Raw genomic sequence first — 23,546 nt, 5'->3', positions numbered from 1 at the left:
GACAGGCTGATTTAGAAATAGGCTGGATGGCTACAAGTACCTCAGTCCTCTTTTGCATAAGTAAACCCAAGGCACGCCCTAGTCTATAAACAGCTGTTGATAGAAATGCAAACAGTCCCTGCTAAGACTGCCTACTGCATAGGTGGAACGGGGCAAGAATCAATAGGAAGTATATCAGATTGGACCTGCACCACAGGTGAGTTTCTCTTCTTTCCTTTTGATTCAGCTATTAAAGAATATGATATTTAGGGAGCAGTTAAACATGTATTGTAAGTATATTAAATGGAGAGAGTGGACCTGATCGAGGACCAGGAAGACCTATAGCTGGCTGTTTAGAGCTTATTGACACCAAACGAGAGAGGCTAAGAATCCTAGTACTGTTGTTTTGTGGTGCTAAAACATCAGGAAACAGTTTGATTTTTCTGAGCCTATTTTACTGTTTTTAAAAGAACTAAGTTAACACATGGTAGAATATTTACAGACACTAGTTTTTTAAAATAAATTTATTTGTTTTTTATTTATTTTTGTCTGCGTTGGGTCTTCGTTGCTGCACACGGGCTTTCTCTAGTTGCAGCAAGCGGGGGCTACTCTTCATTGCGGTGCGCATGCTTCTCATTGCGGTGGCTTCTCTTGTTGAAGAGCACAGGCTCTAGGCATGCGGGCTTCAGTAGTTGTGGCTTGTGGGCTCTAGAGCACAGGCTCAGTAGTTGTGGTGCACAGGCTTAGTTGCTCCGCAGCATGTGGGATCTTCCCAGACCAGGGCTCAAACCCGTGTCCCCTGCATTGGCAGGTGGATTCCTAACCACTGCGCCACCAGGGAAGTCCTCAGACACTAGTTTTTTAAACTCATGATTAATTTGTGTCAGTATGCTGCCTTTTCATCAGTATATGGTAAGCCCCAAACTGGCACAGTGGAGAAGCACTTGGGTTTCTGAAATGGCTCTGTTCCCAGACTTAGCTGGGGGAAAATTTTCCTTATTGGAAAAGCAGAAGTCCCTGAAGACAGAGTAGCAAATGAGCTTATGGAGGAGAGTCCAGTACCTTGAAATTGATATAGCAGCTCACTGTTACAAGGAAAGCACCAGTATTCATGGACTGGTGTTGTTGGTGTGAGGTCAGTTTTTGCACACACAAACTGGAGTTTGGGAAGAGTACGTGGAGATGAGGGACAAGGAAGAGTAGAGAGGCTCAGGGTAATGGATAGAAGTGGGACTATTAGAACCCAACATGGGGGTGCTGTAGGCTGGATAGGAGACTATGGGAAAGAAAACCAGCTGTGCATGGGGCTTCCCTGGTGGTGCAGTGGTTAAGAATCTGCCTGCCAATGCAAGGGACAAGGGTTCGAGCCCTGGTCCGGGAAGATCCCACGTGCCGTGGAGCAACTAAGCCTGTGCGCCACAACTACTGAGCCTGTGCTCTAGAGCCTTCGTGCCACAGCTACTGAAGCCCGCGTGCCTAGAGCCTGTGCTCCACAACAAGAGAAGCCACCACAATGAGAAGCCCGTGCACCGCAACGAAGAGTAGCCCCCACTTGCCGCAACTAGAGAAAGCCCGTGTGCAGCAACAAAGACCCGACACAGCCAAAAATAAAAACAAACAAATAAATAAATTTATTAAAAAAAAAAAAAAAAGAAAGAAAACTAGCTGTGAAGAGATGGAATCCTGTGTGCTTTCATAAGCCAGACTGCACCTGAGAAGCATGTCCCTGGGGGTGGAGAACAGCTGTGCCCTGGTGTGGTCAGCGCGGGTGAGGCTGTGGTGTAGGCAGGACGAGGGAGAGGTGAAGCCCTGTCTGGTGCATCTTAGTGGCCTTTGTAAGTATCTGTGTGCCAAACTGATGCTTCATCTTAGCCTTCAGAGTAGGGTGTGTGGGATAGGAGCCCTCACCATTTACAGTTTCTGCAAGTATACAGTTACAGTATCTCATCACAGAAAAGTTGAGGTATGGTCTATGCCCTTTGTTTAAGAAGTCAGGGAAATGGTTACAGTACACTGTAGAAGTCACCCTTACAAAACAACAGTGAAAATAATATCCTGGTATGCAAATGATTGGGTCTGGAAAGGCAGGGTGGTGGTATATTCTGGACACAGTGTCTCTACGGGGTGAATAAATATAGAGCACTCATTCTAGTTTTTAAAAAAGGCAATGATAAAGGAATCCCTCTCCTCCCCAGCTACTGCCAACTCAGGGATATTAATCTAATTGTTTTTATTACTTGGACAGTCATCCTCAACAGGTCTTGATTCTTTTAATTCACAATTGTTTTTCCATCCTAAAATTTTTCTTGGAATGAAAGAAGCATCATTGCTGCATCACAAAGTGAAGTGATTCTCTTCTTGATGCATTTCCTCTGACAAATCAACATCTTTCCTGTGTTGCAGCACATGAAAAACTTTGAGGCAGGTGAGATGCAAGAGGGCAGCTAGGTTGTGTTGGTCGGAGGTCTTACAACCCTCGCATATTCCGGGAGGACCAGGCTTGGCAAGAATCCCTGACTCCATTTCTAGGTCATAAATGGAAAGGTGTTCTGTGTTTTGCAACCTTGGAAATGCACTTTTTTTTTTTCCTTTTATTGAATTTTACTTTATTTTTTTATACAGCAGGTTCTTATTAGTCATCCATTTTATACACATCAGTGTATACATGTCAATCACAATCTCCCAATTCATGGAAGTGCACTTTTCAATTTCAAGTCCTTTGAGTGCTACTTGATTTGTAATCCTTCCAGTCCTGGCCGCAGTAGCAGCACAGTCACTCCTAATATTTCCACCTTTGAGTCTTGGGCCCAGGAGTTTGGCATCACTCTGACACAGCCAAAGGCTCTTCACTTCTACCTCTTCAGAACTTAACAGCAGAATTCCCTCTATGAATCAGTTGGTCTTGCAGCTACCTTCCAGGTAGCTTAGGTCACTCCTCCTTTTCCATTTTCGGAAAACAGTTTTACTCCATTCTTTAGGAGATTTATTAGGTTCAGTGTCCCTCTTAAGGAATAGTGGAAAAAGCACCAGTCTTGATGCCATAAGGTCAGTGTTCAAACCTTAATCTCTCGTAGTCATAAGAACAGCTACGATATATTGATCTCCATCATGCATTTTGCTACTCACTTTACACTGGTAGGTGGTGGTCCCCTGTTTGAATTGAGGAGACCCTGACTCCAACACCTATGTCTTACTGTTTTCTATGTGCTCACAAAAAGCAACCACTGAGTGGGAGTAGACTTTACAGGTTTTGCACTTCTGTGGAATTCTTGGAGACTTCCAAGAATTCTCCAAGAATTTCCTGCTTCACGGTGTCATTAGGAAACACATTTAGCCATGGGTGGGACATTCCATTGCAGGGACATGTGGTTGTGGCCATTATGGGGCTACTTTCACCTTATTTGAGATATTACTCAGCAAACCAAACAGCCACTCCTATTGCCACTGTATTGTCTATATTTTACAAAGGACAGATTCTGTAGTACGCCTTTATTCCTATTACCGTGTGTCTATAAAATAAGATGTACTTGTCACAAACTGTAAGTAAATAACACCCAGTATTTACTTTCCATAAATTTCTGTAAACAGTTATATTCTGATTGTAAAAGAGGCGTGGGCAGCAAATAATGTCTTTTGAATAAATGAATCGATGATCTCCATATCTTAAAAAAACAAAAAAGCCAGTATCTCATTTGAGTCATTGACAGTGGTCTTCTAGAAGAACAATTTCTACTTTCAAGAATCATTCCAGTGCCCCCTTCTTTCTTAATGTGTAGTTGCTTGTATTATTTGACTACTGGCTTATGTTAGTCACCTACTGAGGTGATGCTAACATTTCAGAAATAGTAGGTCAACTCCTGGATTGAGACTGCTTATTTTTTCTTTATTCTCGTCTTTCTCTTTAATACTCATAAGGAATTGCAAATGGCCAAAGGATGCTTTTACAAATGATATATTTGGATGTCCTGGCAGTATTTGGGAATGTATATTTAATTCAACAGTGTTTGTAGATGATTTTATTTTTTCTCTGAATAACTTGCTATGTTGGAATATCATCGAATACTATAATTTAGTCTTTTCACTTTGTGTAATTGGGGAAAATGGAATATTCCTGTGTAACAGGCACATTTATAAATATTAAGCCAAATTGTATGTAAATTTAGATTGTCAATTTTTAGCTATGTACCTCTCTTCTCAGTGTTAAGGGTGGATCTATTATATTACTATGAAACAGATTCCAATTTCTGTCTATTCTTCAAAGCCATTACATTTCTACTTACTTCTCTCTACCTAAGATCTTTGCACAAACAAGATAAGCTCTTTGTTTATAATTTCATCTATTCTATGTCAACCTATTCAGGAGGGCAGAAACCTATCACACTAGATCAGAAATTGAGAAGAGGAAGGTCTCATGCATAGAGGGCAGAGGCTATCTCCTTTTGTGGAAATGGGGAGCCCCACTCTTGGGCAGTACACATCTTGCCTTTGCAGTGAAAGTGAATGTATTTCACTTCAGGGTATAGCAATTGCAGTGATCTAAGACAGTTGTAGCCAGGGCTCATCCTGTAAACACAAGTTGCCCCTACTCATATCTTGGTACATTATAAAATGCTGCTTTTTTTTTTTTTTTTTTTTTGGTTTTTCCTCGCGGCTTGTGAGATCTTAGTTCCCCGACCAGGGATCGAACCCAGGCCCCCTGCAATGGAAGCACGAGGAGACTTAATCACTGGGCCACCAGGGAATTCCCCATTATAAAATGCTTTTATGATGAACACTCTGGCTCTGAAATTGCCAAAAATCACCCAGTTAAAACTCATTGTTAGATTGGAATGCCACGGTAGCTTTTGTGATAGAGACCTCATAAATGATTGCACCTAAATTGACTTTCTTTCTCTATTTTTTCTAAAGGTTCAGGTACTGGTTACATTAAGAATAGGTTATAAAATTACATGCCTTGCCTAATAAGAACTTGATGAGGCTATACGTTAGTAATAGTATTGCTAAAAAGAAGTTTCAGTTATTGAACACTTAACACAAACCAAGCAATGCGCTAAAACTTTCTGTGGATTGTGTCACTTCATCCTTAAAGTAACCCAGTGAGGTTAGTAATGTTATCTCCACTTTGTAGTTGAAAGAGAGGAGACTTAGTTTGAAGAACTTGGACCAAGTCACACCAAGAAGAGTCCAGAATTTGAACCCAAGCCTACTGGCCACCACAGTAAGAAAACAACGTTCTCTTTATGTCTTACCCAGACATTAAGTTCCGCTTAAGGATGATAAAATAGATCCATGTCTACTACCATTCGTGACACATAGTAGTTGTTCAGGTAATATTATCCCTCCCTGCTTTTTTACTCTCTGTATTAAATGTGGTTGATAGAGGGAAAATTGGGCTTTTAAAAACTGGCTTATCTGGAGTAGATTTTGAATGATTCTGCCTAGTGATTGGGGATCGTAAGGCTGGAATCTACGACTGAATTTAATAGGAAGTTTCATGGAGAATTTGGGCTATAGTATGTGTGTGTGTGTGTGTGTGTGTGAGAGAGAGAGAGAGAGACAGAGAGAGAGAGAGAGAGAGAGCTTTCCCCTTTGCACTTAACTGAAATCAATTTCTTCTATCTTATTTCCTGAAAAGCAATTAAAATATATTTTATTTTTTAAATAAGGAAGAAGATCATTGACTTTCTCTCACCAGGCAATTATCACCACATGGTACATGTTGAGGAAGTAGGTGTTCCTTGCTTTCTGTTGTTAATCTGTTGAGAGTGAGGGTGTAGATCACTTTGAAAAAATATTTGTGTAAGGAGGAGAGATAGATGTGAGATGAATAAGAAAATCTTTTGCCTGTTTCAAATTGAGGGCATTCTTGACTTTTTAGAAGACATTTCCTTGAGGTATTTAGATGCTACTTCCTCCAGGAGGTACAGTGTTTAAAGAAGTGACCTGAGGTTCAAGTGCTCTCCATAGATTCTTTTTTTTGATAAAATTCATTTTATTTTATTTTATTTTTTACATTTTTATTGGAATACAGTTGATTTACAATGTCGTATTAGTTTCAGGTGTATAGCAAAGTGAATCAGTTATACATATACATATATCTACTCTTTTTTTTTTAAGATTCTTTTCCCATATAGGCCATTACATCTCCGTAGAGTCTTTTTTTTTTTTTAATCTTATTTTTCGATTAGGGATTCAGTTCTTTCTTCATCTCTAAGAAAGAATATTGCCTTCGTATTGACCCTTCGGAGCTAGACTGCTTGACGATGCTAAATGCAGTTAATACTTATTACAGGACTTACTGCGTGCCAGGCACTGTTCTAAACTAAACTTTATATGTATACTCAATCCTCACAACAGCCCTCTGAGATAGGTTTACTGTTGTGCGCCATCGCATCTAAAATGTGTTGATGCTGCATTCTTGATTTTGCTTAGAAGTTGCTAATGAAAGGTTTCACACAACTGTATTTCCAGTGCCACCTTATTTAATAACAATTGCAAGATGTCATGGGTTGTAAGACTGTGAAATATAAGATGCACCCCACTTTTAAAGAAGTTAAGAAAGCAGATACATGATAGTATTAATAAAATAGGTTATCATTCCCATTGTTAAGATGGGGATCCCGAGGCAAAAGACATTAAATTTTCTAAAGTGACATGACTGGATTCATAGCCAGGTGATTCAACTCTAGAGTCCTTGCTCTTAACTTCCGCTTTTTTTATGTCTCTCAACAATTCATTGGAATTGAGCCCATGTTAATATGTGGAGAGACTGCCCAAGACCCACTTCCTCATCCTTTCATTGTGGCATTCATGATAGACTGGCACCGAGATTCTTCCGAGGGAGGAAGTGTGTGTGATGTATGTATCACCTGCCTTTAGGGCTGTGATGAGGGCTGTTACACTAATGCATGTAAAGTGCCTGACATGTGGGCATCTTACTTATTTTTAGCAAGAGCAGTGCAATTGGGAGGCCTTGATGAACTAGCTTCCCAAGCATCAGTAGGCTGAAGTGCTTGCTGGAAATTGTGTGCACAAAATGTTGTTTGGGTGCCCCAAATTCTGCATTGTGTATTTTTACTGTTTCCCTGTCTGCTCTAAAATGCCAACATAAAAATAATTTGTTATTTCCATAATTGGGGAGTGGAGTATTTTTTTTTTTCTGAAGAACAGGTTCCAGAAACACCACTCAGGACTTGAGTAACAAAAATAAAAAGCAAAAATAATTTTTATTATTTTTAATTAAAAATTTTTAAAAAAATGTTTATACTCTTTAAAAAAATTTTTTTTTCTTTTTTTAAAAAATAAATTTATTTATTTTTTATTTTTATTTTTGGCTGCGTTGGGTCTTCGTTGCTGTGCGCGGGCTTTCTCTGGTTGCGGCGAACGGGGGCTACTCTTTGTTGCGGTGCGCAGGCTTCTCATTGCGGTGGCTTCTCTTGTTGAAGAGCACAGGCTCTAGGCATGCGGGCTTCAGTAGTTGTGGCTTGTGGGCTCTAGAGCAGAGGCTCAGTAGTTGTGGTGCACAGGCTTAGTTGCTCCGCAGCATGTGGGATCTTCCAGGGCCAGGGCTCGAACCCGTGTCCCCTGCATTGGCAGGCGGATTCTTAACCACTGTGCCACCAGGGAAGCCCTGATTTTCTTCTTTTTAATGTGGATCATTTTTAAAGTCTTTATTGAATTTTTTACAATATTGCTTCTGTTTTATGTTTTGGTCTTTTGGCCCTGAGGCATGTGGGATCTAAGTTCTCTGACCAGGGATCAAACCCTCACGCCCTGCATTGGAAGACGAAGTCTCAACCACTGGACCGCCAGGGAAGTACCCAAAATAATTTTTAATAATATGAAGATGGTTCTACGTGAAGACCTACCAGAAGCTGAAACTTAACATTTAGTTGTCTTTACCTCGTGGTGGTAAGCGGTGGTGAGACAACCACATATAGGACTGCAGGATGGGTTTGGGATTGTAGTCTGCTATGGACTAGAATTATTTTCTCCTGAAAGATGGAATGATTCCATTAACTGTAGGCTTTGACTAACTGACTGTAAGCTCAGATAAGGAACCTGTCACCACCAATACCCTGAAAAATCTCTGTCAACAATTTGAAGATCTGCCTGTTCCCTGAATACTTTTATTTCCTAGCAGCTTCCTTACTCTTTAGAATTCTGGTCTCTGTTAACCCAGACCAGCCTGGTCATTGTGACCAACTTAGGGCAAACTCTAAATAGCATCCCAATTTGCTAAAGGTTCCCCCCAGCTGAAATCTCTATTTTATTGTTGGATCACAGATCCGTGTTTTGCTGCCAGGTCCTTGAGATAAGGCAGGAGGTGAGTTCTCAACCAAGGAAGGCTGTGTCACTCATCATACCTTTCCCTGTTGTTTATCGTATTCTCCTCTGCCAGTATCCCTTCTCCCAACCTGTTTACTGTACTCCAACACGTACAAGCTGTTCAAGTGTAGAAAGGGACTATACTGTGGTGGAGATAAATATTTGAGCACAGATTGTCTACAGTTGGGATACTTCTAAGTAAAATTTTAAGTTTGTTGATTTGGTGTAAGTTTAAAGCACCAAACCATTGCTTTTGGTGCTTCTGAGTATCATTTTACATTTTTAGTCTTGAACTGTTTGAACATCTGATCAGTCAACTTGGACTGTTTTGAGCCAGTTTTTACCTTGAACTAGTTACAAGCAGTCTGATAAAATTAGAGCAACTATGACCCAGTTGGAGATAGATTTAATTGGTCAGCACTAGCTTGATTCAGTAAAATATGCTCTGAACCAATCAAACCTTAGGTGAGCCAGTCAGAACCTGCTTGTCCAGGTCAGAGCTTATTTGAGCTAGCTAAAACCAGTGTGAAGCAATTTGAGCTCTTAAAACCAGACCTAAATGATTTTCCTTCGATACATGTGGTTTTAGCCAAAGTGGCTTTAGATCAATCAGAAATGGTTTTGTAGGTAGAATGTCTTTGAACTTAACTCTTTCACTCTGAACCAGAATGAATCATTGAGATCCTTTTGAACAAGTATGAATTTTTTAGTATGGATCAGAGTGTTTTATACAATTTAAACCTGTTCTTAAGCTGGTCATAACTCTTTTGAAATTGACATATCTACTTAAAATTAATTGAAAATGGTTTGAACCAGCCAAGAAAGAAGGTGATGTTTGCTGACTCGGTAAACTACTCTTAGCCAGTCAGCAATCTTTTGTGCCAGAAATACATGTTTTGAGCTGCCCAGAGGCAATTTTAGAAATTGTTCTAGGTCTTCAGATCCTGTCTGATCTGTCCAGAATGGGGAGAAGAGAGTGAGCCAACATTTACTGAGTACCCAGCATATGCCAAGCATTTTGCTGGGCACTCCACAAAGAGCATCTCATTCAATCCTTAGAACAATGGTGTGAAGTAGTGTACATTATCTTCTTTTTCATGGAGTGGAAACCTGAAAATCCAAGACTGAAACACATCTGAGTAGCCAGTATGTGGGAGATACGGAATCCAATCCAGCTCTGCTTGACTTCAGAAGTCACATGTTTCCTGTTAGGCTACCTTGTATGATATCATACCTGGTCACTTTTAAATCCAACATCCATTTGTAAAAACTTGAGTAATGGCCACAAAGCTTGAGGTAGAATGGACATTGGACTTGAAGTTAGGAGACACATGTTCTAGACTGTGCAAATGAGTTAAACTCTCTGGGTTCTGTTTCATTCTTTAGCAAACTGAACCCAGAAAATGGAAGGTCTGAGCATTTATTTTCAGGTCAGCAAGGTAGATAATTGTCTAAAGGTACAGTCTGAAGAGTGTAAAATATGATTAATTTCAATGGTGGTATCTATACCTTCAGTTGTGGTATTTTGTTTGTTAACACTTCCTTTATGATGGTTTGGTTTGGGAACAAACTGTTATATATTGCTGTCATCACGAATAGAAGACAAAACCCATGAAGATCATTTGTAGACTTACCTGTGTAATTCTTCTCCCATGATAACTAAACATATTAAATTTTGGTGCAGCAGAGATAGGTTCATCTGTCTTTGAATTCCATTCAAGTAGGTTTAGAGAATTCTAGAAGAGTATGCCATTGGTGACATTTTCTCCTGTACCTGAAATGATACAGAAACTAGTTATAAAAATGACCAACTTTTTTCAAAATAAAAATAAAGAGGAAATAAGGTAGCCACAGCGACTTCTTGCATCATTCTCCTTGCAGAATTTGGAGTTGCTTTCTGCTTCCTCATTTATTTGGAGGGGAGCCCCCCCCCCCAAAAATGATTCAATGTTATCTGGACCTACTTTTCAATTCTTAGCTCTTATTTATGAATAACTTGGAGCCAAGTGAGATACTGTGATAAAACATACTAGAATCTTTATTTGTACCCAAGTGGTCATCTTCTGGAGAGGCATTCTGTTACACACCATTAATACTGGCAACCTGCACCTGTGAGTACAGAAGCTATAACATAGGAAAGCCATCATCTGTACAGTGTCACTCCTTATAGTGTGTAAATAGAATGCCAAATGTTTGTAGAGGCTTTGCCCTTGTCGACTGACCAGCCATATCTGAATGTGAGGCCACAGCTCTGCACTAAGGGACTCTGTGGAAGTCACTGCAGCAACTCTTGGGGATCAGAATTCAGGATTTTTGAGCATAAGGTGAGTCACCAAATTGAGGATAGGGTGGGGGAGGCAACCTTGAAAATCAATAAATGTCCTTGCCTGAGCTTTTATGAATTTTATGGATCTGTAGAAATAATCCTATAGGAAGCGTTGAGAATTGTGGTAAAGTTTCTGGGCAGGAGATGGCTGGGTGAAAAGGGGACAATGAGAGGAAAATCAGCAGCATCTAATGTAGGGCATATGATGTGTATGTGGATGGGTGAATATGTATGTTGAATGGGCAGGTAGAGTTGTCAGTGGTAACGGAATAGCTGATTGTTTTTCTGATTTTCAGGAGGGTTTATCGGTATTAGAAATGGGAGGATAAAAAGAAGTAAGCCTTCCCTGGAGACAGACTATATTTCTAGTCAGACTGATATTTTGAATAGTTTGAATCTATTTGCTGATTGCAAAGGATAAAAAGTAACCATGGTTAGATCTTGCTGTAAAACCAAGAATATTTCTTCTCAAAGGTAGACCAATATTGAAGAGCTGAATTGGTAGCATTTCCTGTAGAATACCAAGGCAAATGTAGATAAATGAGCCCTTCATGGTGGAACTCAGTTCTCAAGTGAGCAGTGATATTCTAGAAAGATCTGATTTAATATGTAGTAACAATAATAATTTGTAAGGAAGGTGCAAACCAAGTTTTACTTGTGAACTTAACATTATCTTTGAAGGAATGGTAATCACATGTGAAAATGCATAGGATAAATGAAATTGCCTCAATGTCCACGTAAAAAGAGAAAAGCCAAGGATGCAGCACTAGGAGACTTTGAAAAAGGAGGGGCAGTTGGAACCACTTGCACTCTAAGAATTATTGTTATTCCTGTAACATTCTCCTTCCTCCTTTCTTTCTTTGTTTTGTCAACTCTTGTTCTACACGATCTGCGTATAAGCCTTAGTGACCATTATCTTTTTGATTTTCATTCTCACTTGGAATTTTTGTCTTAACAGTACTATAATATGCACAATAAATTTAACCTAAACTGTTAGTTATTTACAAGTTCAGTAGCATCTCATCTAGCAAATGATTAAGTCCTTGGAATAGTGAATAATGTCTAATCCTCTCTTCACAGAACCCTTAGGCACATAAGTGTTACGTAGAAGTACTTGATGAACTGGATATTAAAGGAAGTCATTTTATTCATGGAAGATTCTAATATTTTCTAATTGGTTTTTGGTAAATATATATTTGTTTGTATTTTTCAGGTGAACCACTGAGTTCTTCATTATGTCTGATGGAGACTATGATTACCTCATCAAGTTTTTAGCTCTGGGAGACTCTGGAGTAGGGAAGACCAGTGTACTTTACCAGTACACAGATGGTAAATTTAACTCCAAATTTATCACGACAGTCGGCATTGATTTCAGGGAAAAGAGAGTGGTAAGTTCTGTATCCTTCTATATAAAAACATAATCTGAGCCAACATTTGCCTGTCTGTTTTGTTTACTTTGTAGGAATTAGGAGGACAAAGGTTGGAATCTAAAATTAAAGAGTCCTCATACCCCTGTTTTGTGGGCTATTTCTTCAATTTTTGATATCATTTTTAATGGATTTTCTCTTAATTAAGGCCTCAGCTATCGCATAGGGAACACTAAGTGGCAGAACTCATTGATCCCACCAGGAGTGTGAGGTTGGAGTAGGGATGGGAATGGCGGTAGGGCATGTGGATCTGGGAGGTAACCAAGGGAACAGCAAGGTTCTGCAGAATAAGGGAAGAGGATATTTTTTAAAAATTTTATTTAATTTATTTTTCAAAGGACAGCAAGACAAGTTATTGTGGGGTAGGGAGGAAGGCAGGAGGTTAGTATGTCCAGGAACTACATTTCTTACTGAAAAAGCAGCTGTTCCCATGAAGCAGGTCAACAAGTAGTCAGGAGATTAATGACAAAAACCCTGCAGTGGAGAGTATTCTACCTGGGAAAAATGAATGGTCTCTGGCTTCTAGGACAGAAATATTCATTCCCTCTGATCCACCCTAAGCCTTCCACTACCAGAGAGTCTGTTTTTTTTTTCTTTTTTTTTTCATTTTAAAAAATTATTTTTAAATTGAGGTATAGTTGCTGTACAATATTGTATAAGTTTCAGGTGTACAATATAGTGATTCACAACTTTTAAAGGTTATATTCCATTTATAGTTATTATAAAACATTGGCTATATTCCCTGTGTTGTACAATATATCCTTATAGCTTATTTATTTTATATATAGTAGTTTGTACCTCTTAATTCCCTACCCCTATCTTGCCCCTCCCCTATATGCTTGTGATTATATTTATTAACTAATCCCCATTTTATAACTTTGTTTTTAAAAAATAACTTTATTGAGATATAATTTATATAAAATTGACCCATTTAACATGTACAATTCAGTGGGTTTTTAGTATATTCACAGTTGTGCAACTGTCACCACTACCAAATTTTAGAACATTTCATCACCCCAAAAGAAACCTCATATCCTTTGGCATTTTTCCATTTTCCCTCCCCCAGCCACTAATCTACTTTCTGGATTTATCATGTAAAGGAATCATACAATATGTGGCCTTTTGCGTCTGGCTTCTTTTACTTAGTGTAATGTTTTCTGCATAATGTTGTATCATGTATCAGAACTTCATTCCTTTTTATGATGAAATAATATTCCATTGTATTGGTATACCACATTTTGTTTGTCCATTCATCCATAGGTGGACATTTCGGTTGTTTCACTTTTTAGCTGTTATGAACCATACTTCTATTAATATTCATATACATTTTTTGGGTGAACTTATGTTTTCAGTATACTTATATAGGCTTGGAGTGGATTTGACTGGCTATATGATAACTCTCTGTTTAACTTTGAGGGACTTTCACATTTTTCGGAAGATGCTGCCCCATTTTACATCTTCACCAACCATGTACGAGGGTTCCAATTTCTCCATATCTTCACCAGCTCTTCTTGTTGTCTATTTGATTGTAGCCATTCTAGTGGGTGTGAAGTGGTACCTCATTGCAAGTTTGACTTAAATTTCCCTAATGATGAATATTGTGGAACAATCACCTTTTCATATGCTTATCGGCCATTTGTTTATCATCTTTGGAGAAATGTCTGTTCAGATCCTTTGCCTATTTTGAAATTGGTTGTTTTTTTGTTGTTAAGTTTTAAGAGGTTTTTTTGTGTGTTTATTCTGGATAAATGTTCTCATCAGATATATGATATGCAAATAGTTTTAGCTTTTACATTTAGATCTGTGATCCATTTTGAGTTAATTTTTGGGTATAGGGTGAATAGGGGTCCAACTTCATTCTTCTGCATGTGTATATCTAATTGTCCCAGCACCATTTGTTGAAAAGACTATTCTTTCCCCTGTTGAATGTTCTTGACACTCTTGTTGAAAATCAGTTGACCATAAATGTAAGGGTTTATTTTTGGACTCTCAATTCTATTCCATTTATCTATATGTCTATCCTTATGCCACTATCTTGGTTACTGTAGCTTAGTTGTAAGTTTTTTTTTTTTTTTAAAGTAAGCGGTACCTTATTTTATTTTATTTATTTATTTATTTATTTATTTTTGGCTGTGTTGGGTCTTCGTTTCTGTGCGAGGGCTTTCTCTATTTGCGGCAAGCGGGGGCCACTCTTCATCGTGGTGCGCGGGCCTCTCACTATCGCAGCCTCTCTTGTTGCGGAGCACAGGCTCCAGATGCCCAGGCTCAGTAGGTGTGGCTCACGGGCCCAGTTGCTCCGCGGCATGTGGGATCCTCCCAGACCAGGGCTCGAACCCGTGTCCCCCGCATTGGCAGGCAGACTCCCAACCACTGTGCCACCAGAGAAGCCCCTATTGTAAGTTTTGAAATTGGGAAGCATGAGTCCTCCCACTTTGTCTTTTTTCACGATTGTTTTGGGTTCCTTGCAATTTCATATGAATCTTAGGGACAGCTTGTTAATTTCTACAAAAGAAACTGGCTGAGATTCTGATAGGGTTTGCATTGACTCTGTAGAATAATTTGGTGAGTATTGGTATCTTAACACTATTAAGTCTTCTGATTTGTGAACGTGGAATGTTTTCCTATTTAGATCTTCTTTAATTTCTTTCAACAATATTTTGTAGCTTTCAGAATATGTTTTATACTTTTTTATTAAATTTATTCTTAAGTATCTTAATCTTTTTATGCTATTATAAATTAAATTGTTTTCTTAATTTTATTTTTGAATTGTTCCTTGCCAGTGTATAGAAATACAATTTATTTTGTAAGTTGAGCTTGTATACTGGAACCTTACTGAACTTGTTTATTAGTTCTAATATAACCTGTACATGTGTGTGTAGGGGGTGTATGTATCTGTGTGTGTATTTATTCCTTAGGATTTCCTATATACAAGATAGGAAATAGATGTTCGGAATTCCCATCTTCTGTTATACTTCTTCCTTTCCAACTTGAGTATGTTTTGTTTCTTTTTCTTGCCTAATTGCCCTGATGAGAACCTCCAGTAAAATGTTGAATAGAAGTGTTGAGAGAGAACATCTTTGTCTTGTCTTTTAGGGAGAAAGCATTCAGTCACCATTAAGTGTAATATAAGCTGTGCATTTTTCATAGATGCTGTTCTTCAGGTCAAGGATGTTCCCTTCTATTCCTAATTTGTTGAGCATTTTTATCATGAAAGGTGTTGGACTTTTTCAAATGCTTTTTCTGCATCTATTGAAATGGTCACGTGGTTTTAGTCCTTTATTCTACAACTGTTCTATTCCATTACAAATCAATATTGATTGATTTTTGTATGTTAAACCAATCTTGTTGTTATCGTGATAAATTCTACTCAGTCATGGTATATAATCCTTTATATATTTTTCTGGATTCTTCTTGCTAGTATTTTGGTGTCTGTATTCAGAGTGGACATTGGTCTGTAGTTTTTTTTCCCCTCGTATCTTTGATTTTGGTGTCAGGATAATATAGGCCTCCTAAAATGAGGTGGGAAGTAAGTATTTCCTTCTTTTCTATATTTTGGAAGAGTTTGGGAAGGATTGGTGTTAATTTTTCTGTAAACATTTGATCAGATTCATCAGTGAAGACATTTGGGCCTGGCCTCTTCTTTGTGGGAAGTTATTTTTATTATGAATTCAGTCTTCTTATTGGTTATATGTTTCTTTAGATTTTCTATTTTTTCTTGAGTTAGTTTCAATTGTTTGGGTCTAGGAATTTCTCCATTTCTTCTAAGCTACCTAATTTTTTGGCATACAATTGTTCATACTATTCCTTTATAATCTTTTTACATATGTAAGGTTGGTAGTGTTGTCCTTTCTTTCATTTCTGATTTTAAGAATTTGAGTCTTCTATTTTTATCCTTGATTAGTCTAACTAAAGGTTTATCAATTTTCTTGATTTTTTTTCAAAGAAAAGTTCATTTATTTCTACTCTTATCTTTATTATTTCTTTCCTTCTGCTTGCTTTGGATTTAGTTTACTCTTATTTTTCTAGTTTTTTGAGTTTGAAGTTTATTGATTTGAGATCTTTCTCATTTTTTAATATAGGTGTTTACTGCTAAAAATTTCCCTCTGAGCACTGCTTTAAGTTCACTTGATATTTTTTGTATGTTGTGCTTTTCATTCATCTAAAAGTATTTTCTAGTTTCCCTTGTGTTTCTTCTTTGACCCATTGGTTATTTAAGACTGTATTGTTTAATTTCCACATATTCATGAATTTTCCAAATTTCTTTCTGTTAATGATTTCTAATTTTACCACATTGTGGTTAGAGAACATACTTTGTATGACTTCAGTTTTTTAAATTTATTGAGGCTTGTTTGATGACCTAACATATGGTCTGTCCTTGAGAATGTTTCATGTGTACCTGAGAAGAATGTGTATTTTGCAGTTGTTGGGTGAAATCTTCTGTAGATGTCTATTGTGTCTAGTTGGCTTACAGTGTTCTGCAGGTCTTCTGTTTCCTTGTTCATCTGCCTGCTTGTTTTATCCATTATTGAAAGAGTATTGAAGTCTCTAAATATTATTGTCAAATTGTTTATTTCTCTTTTTATCCCTATGTATTCTTAATAAATCAGCCCTTTTATCATTATAAAATATCCTTCTTTGTCTCTAGTAGCTCTTTTTGTCTTCAAATCTATTTTGTCTCATATTAGTGTAGCCACTCCAGCTCTCTCTTTGTTATTGTTTGCATGGTATATATTTTTTTCATCCTTTTCCTTACACCTTTTTGAATCTAAAGTGTGTCTTTTGTAGATAGCATATAGTTGGATCATGTTTTTAAATCCATTCTACCAACCCCTGCCTTTCACTTGGAGTCTTTAATACATTTACATTCAATATAATTACTAATAAAGTAGGATTTATATCTGCCATTTTGCTACTTGTTTTCTGTGTATCTTATCTTTTTTCTGTTGTTTTGTTATTTCTTTGCAACTGTGTTACATAGATATTTTCCAGTATACTATTTAAATTCCCTTCTCATTTTTTACTATATATTTTTTGAATTATTTTCTTAATAGTTCCCCTAGGGATTACAGTTGTCATCTTAATTTTTAACAATCTAGTTTGGATTAATACCAACTTAATTTCAATGCCATACTCTGCTCTTATGTGGCTCCATTTCCTACCCCTTACTTTGCACTGTTATTGTCATACAAATTGCATCTTTATACACTGTGTGCCCATCAACACAGGTTTATGATTATTAATTTATGCAATTGTATTTTAATCAGATGGAAGAAAAGAGTTGCAAAAAACCATTTATACTGTCTTTTATATTGACCCACGTAGTTATCTTTACTGGTGCTCTTTATTTCTTTGTATGGATTCGAATTACTGGCTAGGGTCCTTTCATCTCAGCCTGAAGCTCTGTCTTTATTATTTCTTGCAGGGCAGTTCTGCTAGCAATGAATTTTCTGTTTTTGTTTTTCTGAGGATGTCTTAATTTCTCTTTTAATTTTAAAGGATAGCTTTGCTGGATATAGGATTCTTGGTTGACAGTCTTTTTTCTTTCAACACTTTTTGTCATTCTACTGCCTTTTGGCCTTCATTTTTTTTTTTTTTTTTTTTTTTAAAGATTTATTTATTGATTGATTGATTACTATGTTGGGTCTTCGTTTCTGTGCTAGGGCTTCCTGTAGTTGTGGCAAGCGGGGGCTACTCTTCATCGCGGTGCGCGGGCCTCTCACTGTTGTGGCCTCTCTTGTTGCAGAGCACAGGCTCCAGACGCGCAGGCTCAGTAGTTGTGGCTCACGGGCCTAGTTGCTCCGTGGCATGTGGGATCTTCCCAGGCCAGGGCGCGAACCCATGTCCCCTGCATTAGCAGGCAGACTCTCAACCACTGCGCCACCAAGGAAGCCCGGCCTTCATTTTTTTTGATGATAAATCAGCTCTTAGTCTTATTGGGATCCCTTGCATGTACTGAATCACTTTTCTCTTGCTGCTTTTAAAATTCTCTCTGTCTTTTGATTTTGACAGTTTGGTGGTGATATGCCTAGTCAATATCAGCAAGTTTATCCTTCTTGGAGTTTATTGAGTTTCTTGAATGTGCAGATGAAGGTTTTTCATCAGATTTGGAAAGTTTTTGGCTATTATTTCCTCAAATATTTTTTCTGCCTCTTTCTATCTCTCCTTTTTTTTATTTTTATTTTTTTACAGGATTGCTAGTATGCATATATTTGTATGTTTCATGGTGTTCCATAGGTCTCCAAGACTCTCTTCACTTTTTAAAAAAAATTTATTTATTTATTTTTGGCTGTGTTGGGTCTTTGTTGCTGCGCATGGGCTTTCTTTAGTTGCGGCAAGCGGGGGCTACTCTTCGTTGCTATGTGCAGGCTTCTCATTGCGGTGGCTTCTCTTGCTGCGGAGCACGGGCTCTAGGTGCGTGGGCTTCAGTAGTTGTGGTGCACGGGCTCAGTAGTGTGGCTCGCAGTCTTCAGAGTGCAGGCTCAGCAGTTGTGGCACGCAGGCCCAGCTGCTCCATGGCATGTGAGATCCTCCTGGACCAGGGCTCGAACCCACATCCCCTGCACTGGCAGGTGGATTCCCAACCACTGTGCCACCAGGGAGTTCCCTCTCTTCACTTTTATTCATTCTTTTTTTTTTTCTTTTGTGCCTAGACTAGATGATCTCAATTGACCTATCTTTAGATTCAGCGATTATTTCTTCTTCCAGTTCAAGTCTCCTCTTGAGACCCTCTAGTGAATATTGCACTTCAGTTATAATTTTTAACTCCAGAATGTCTGTTTACTACTTTTTATAATATCTATCTCTTTATTGACATTCTCTATTCAGTGAGGCATTATTCTCATACTTTCCTTTGATTCCTTAGACATGATTTCCTTTAGTTCTTTGAACATATTTATAATAGCTAATTTAAAGTCTTGTAAGTTCAACATCTGGGCTTCCTTAGGAATGGTTTCTTTTGGTTGCTTTATCTGTGTGTGTGTTCCTATTTCTTTGTGTGTCTTATAAATTTTGTTGAAAACTGAACATTTAAATTGATAGAATGTAGCAACTCTGGAAATCAGATTCCTCCCCATTCCCAAGGGTTTCTTGTTTTTCCCGTTTATTTTTGTTGTCACTGTTTGTTTCGTGATGTTCTTGGGCTAATTCTGTGAAGTCTGTATTTCTTGTTACGTGCAGCTACTGAAGTCTCTGCTTAGTTAACTTAGTGGTCAGCTAATGAGTGGACAGATAGTTTCTTAAATTCTTGAGCCAGTATATCTCTCAGCTTTCTCTGCGGGACTCTGTGTGTGTGTTCTGGGATGTTTGCTTAATGCTCCTGCAGGCAGTTTACAACTCTGCCTTAGCCTTCACTTCTGCTTGAGAAGAGCCTCAAGGTCAGCCAAAGGTGAGAGATTAGGGCATTTTTAGGTCTTTCCTGGACATATGTACAACCATGCACATGAGCCTGGCCTAGTAGGTTCCAAGGAATATTTTGAAACTTTTCAAATCTCTCTGTGGACATCTCATATCTTATCTTTAAGATTTTTGGTTAGATTTTTGTTAGGTCCAACTGGTCTTGCTGCCTTTGGTAGCTGTGATGTTAAATAATTGCTGCTGATTGCTTTCAACAAATGGTCTAAGGATAGGGTTTTCTCATAGAGCAAGCTAAGTCAGATAAAATAAAGACAAGACTTGGGAATGGAGCTTCACAGGCAGATTTCAGACACTACTCTGGGGATGAGACTTTTGGGGAACTCCATACCTGTTCTGCCTCTCCTTCCTACAGTGGTTGCTGCACTGATGGTTTTCACAGCTACTGTAGTTGTGCATCTGTTGGTTTTCAAGGCTACACTGGAGCTGGGGAGGGGGAATGGGAATAGGACAAGTTAAAACAGCACAAACAAAACTTACAATTTTTACTGATATTCAGCTGTTTTTCTTGAATAGGTGCTCCTTGGAATGTTGCAAGCTTTTGTTAATTTTAAGGGTTTGGAAAAAGTTGATTTTGACTATTTTTGCCAGTGTTTTTATTGCTTTGATGGAGGAAGAGATTTTCAGAGGTCCTTCCTGTAAAATTGTTTTAAGAGTACTTTTTAAAGATAGGATGGGAGAAGGTAATATTTCTTGAAACTAGTGACCTGAGGGGACTTTGAGGAAAGGTGAGCTGATTATTATTTTTTAATACAAATTATGTATTACTTGCATATTTTGTAATATATTTATAAAGATATATAATGTGCATACATCATTTAATACAAATTATTGTGTTACCCAAAGACGATTATTTGGAATAAAATACAAATAAGATTGTATTCCAGATGGGATTTCCCTTAGAAGTTTAGATGCTTAGGGGAGTTGTACTGAATAGGAAAGTGAGAAGAAGTTCTCTCAGAAGTTCTCTTTTTCTCTTTCATTTTTCCATTTTAGGTGTACAGAGCCAATGGACCAGATGGAGCCATTGGCAGAGGCCAGAGAATCCACCTGCAGTTATGGGACACAGCAGGGCAGGAGAGGTATGAGATCTTCAGTTACATGCTCCTTACTGGAGGAAAGGGGAAAAACAACTATGCTCTTCACACAGTGACCTGAGTAGGAAAAGGCCAGCTGATTAGTTGATTTGCACCTGGATAAGACATGCTGCCAAATTAGCAGGAAATGTATCAGTCTGAGGTGATAATGGTGGCTTTATTTCATACAAGGTCAAAGGAAAAATGAATCCTTTTCAAAATGGACCCTTTTACTTCTGGACTTTTTTCTTTTTCTCCCACCCTTTTTTTAGACCTGTATACTTTTCTCCATTTGCTTTTGCTCTTTACTCAACCACAAAGAAAGCTGTAGAGTTGCATGCATTATTCTTACCTGATTGTTGAAACCTAGTAGAAAATCTCATTGGAATTAATTTATATGGTCAGAGGTTGCTTGACAAAAATGTCACATGAAATCTTCATATACAGTTACTTTTTAAAAATTGCAGTATAGTTGATTTACAATGTTGTGTTAATTTCTGCTGTATGGTAAAGTGATTCAGTTATACAAATATATACATTCTCTTTTATGTTCTTTTCCATTATGGTTTATCACAAGATATTGAATATAGTTCCCTGCGCTATATAATAGAACCTTGTTGTTTATGAAAGTTTGCATCTGCTAATCCCAAACTCCCAATTCATCCCTCCCCCACCCCTCTCCCCTCTTGGCAACCACAAGTCTGTTTGAAGTTGCTTTTAGTTAGCTGTAGCTCTGTTATCTCTCACAATTTCCTTGAAGGATTTTGTTTAACTTTTTATTATGGGGAAACTCCGAGTATATGCAGAAGTAGAGAAGAGAGAACGGTGAACTCAGGTACTAACTCCTTGGTTTCAACAGCCATCAAGTTGTGGCCCATCTTACTTCACGTATATCCCTCACCTCTTCTCACCACCCCCACCGCCCAATTATTTTGAAACAAATCCCAAATAGCAAATTATTTCATTCGTAACTATTTTGGTACGTATCTCTAAAAGATAAGTACTCTTTTTGTAAAAACATGGATTAGAAATATTTGAGAAAACTTAGAAGAGCGGATTAGATGACAGATTCGTACCAGTATCTTCTTCCCTGGAGCTTATGCCTGTCAGTTGCAGGCTTTGCATAAAAGCAAAGTAAGAGAAAACCTGCTACTAGAGGGAGGGAGGGGGGAGAGAGCAGGATAAATCCTTGGTGGAGAGAGTACCTTTCAGGGGAGACTGAGGGGATACTATCCCCACCTTAAAGCCAAAGAAATGGTTCTCAGAGATAAGAGATTTCTTTAGAGACTGAAAATTAATAGGTCATGGAACACATTGTGATGTTAAATCAAGTCAAGCTTTCACAGGACAAAGAAGACAAACACAGCAAGCACCATTGCTTTTGGCCTATTTAACTCTTAATTGTACAATAAATTCTTGGCTGCGACTAAGGAATCACGAGCTAGTTCTTGTCATCCCTGTCAAGGGATGGGTTTTTAAATCACATGGCCTATTAACACATAAACTTTTATCAGTTAGATAAATAAGTGTTATTATACATGTTTGGAATATCATCATCTAACTTATTTAAAATTTTTTAAAAGTTTACACAGATGGTCTTTATTTTAAAAGAAAATTGCAAGTTTAACTTTGGATAATTGTTGGCATTTTAGAAAGTCTAGATTTGTTTTCAAATATTCTTTCTTGCTCTAGATACCTATTTACTATATTTTGTATGCTATCCAATGTCATTGATTATGTACATAATTTTACACTGTTGAAATGATCTATTAATGTAATAGCATAATTCAGTAAATCTTGCACAAATAAGATTTATGCATGTATAATGTGCACATATAATGTGAAGTTACTAGAAACAGTGGCATGTTATTAAACATCTAACTTGTTTTTGATGAACTGTTGTAAGAGGCTGAGGGCACTGCTGGTGGCTTTATATTTCAAGAGTGGGGCCATGGTTTAGGTGACCAATCTGCTTTATGTTCCCAGGTTCCGCAGCTTGACAACCGCATTCTTCAGAGATGCTATGGGGTTTCTTCTGCTTTTTGATCTGACAAATGAGCAAAGTTTCCTCAGTGTCAGAAACTGGATAAGTAAGTGTTAATAGTCTCCATGCCTCTTGCTTCCCACTCCCTGCAATAAAACCCCTTTTATATTCTACTTCTTTTGTAAGTTGTTTTGTAAGAGCTCCTAGTGCTGTTTAAGATGCTGTTTAAAGGAGCAAGGCTCTTAGTTTAGGGGCGAAGATAACTGAAATACTCTGCTTTCCCTAGTCATGCTAACTTTCATTTGTTGAGTGCATCCTGCACTCTAGATATAGGGAGTGCTTTCTGTGTAATCTCTTCATCAGTCTTTTCCACAAAGGGGACTCTTAGCTGCATTTTATAGATGAGGCAATAGAAGCCTAGAGAAGTGCTATCAGCTATTTTACCATCTCAGGGTTTAAAACATATATTACATTGACCCTTTTGAAAACTTAATGGACCCTACCCCTGGCTCCATGTCTCTTCTGTATTTAGAGGCCCCCTTTCTACTTTTAGGGCCAGAGCATTTACCAAGAGGATCTCGTCATAGAAACCTCTAGAACTGCATTGGCCAGAGTGGTCCCCAGCACAATATATATGAACCTGCATTTTGGCTCTTTGGAGACAGCCTAATCTCTTACATGATTGGTTATAGTAGCCATTTAAAATCCTGCTACTTGACCAAATGTAGCATTTTCTTGCGTTGCAAATGTACGTTTTCCTCTGTTGGTTGTATTAGTGTTGCCTTAGAGAATCTATTGAGAGGGCTATGATGTTAAATTCTTAACATCCAAATCTTTAAAGTGAAAACACTTATTTTGAAACACCCACTACTTAAAAATTTGGAGTTTTGGTATTATGAAAGGGTAATGGGCTGTGGTTTTTATAGTAGAAAACCTTATTTTAAAAAATGAGGGACCTCCCTGGTGGCGCAGTGGTTAAGAATCCGCCTGCCAATGCAGGGGACACAGGTTCATGC

General features: G+C 38.0%; 1 protein-coding gene and 2 long non-coding RNA genes across 6 annotated transcripts in view; 1 reads left to right on the top strand and 2 right to left on the bottom strand.

Annotated features, from left to right (window-relative positions):
- The window catches only part of LOC309626870, a 604,516-nt gene that overhangs the window by 92,680 nt on the left and 488,290 nt on the right, over nt 1-23,546 (bottom strand). The window lies entirely within an intron of this gene.
- The window catches only part of RAB27A (RAB27A, member RAS oncogene family), a 70,737-nt gene that overhangs the window by 33,477 nt on the left and 13,714 nt on the right, over nt 1-23,546 (top strand). For all 4 annotated transcript variants that reach the window (XM_082388190.1, XM_082388189.1, XM_082388192.1 and 1 more), the window contains 3 exons: nt 11,847-12,021; nt 20,467-20,552; nt 22,533-22,636. In XM_082388190.1, coding sequence (XP_082244316.1) covers nt 11,869-12,021; nt 20,467-20,552; nt 22,533-22,636 — 343 coding nt within the window. In that variant the 5' untranslated portion in view covers nt 11,847-11,868. The remainder of the gene's footprint in view (nt 1-11,846; nt 12,022-20,466; nt 20,553-22,532; nt 22,637-23,546) is intronic.
- LOC309626856 lies at nt 14,151-20,459 on the bottom strand. Its single transcript, XR_014243447.1, has 2 exons — nt 17,956-20,459; nt 14,151-17,636 (listed from the first exon to the last, which is right to left on the bottom strand). It is a non-coding gene; the product is annotated as an uncharacterized lncRNA (long non-coding RNA).

Source organism: Balaenoptera borealis, assembly GCF_965194805.1.
Source record: "Balaenoptera borealis genome assembly, chromosome: 3".
Classification (NCBI taxonomy): Eukaryota; Metazoa; Chordata; class Mammalia; order Artiodactyla; family Balaenopteridae; genus Balaenoptera; species Balaenoptera borealis.
This window is presented reverse-complemented; position numbering and strand designations above follow the sequence as displayed.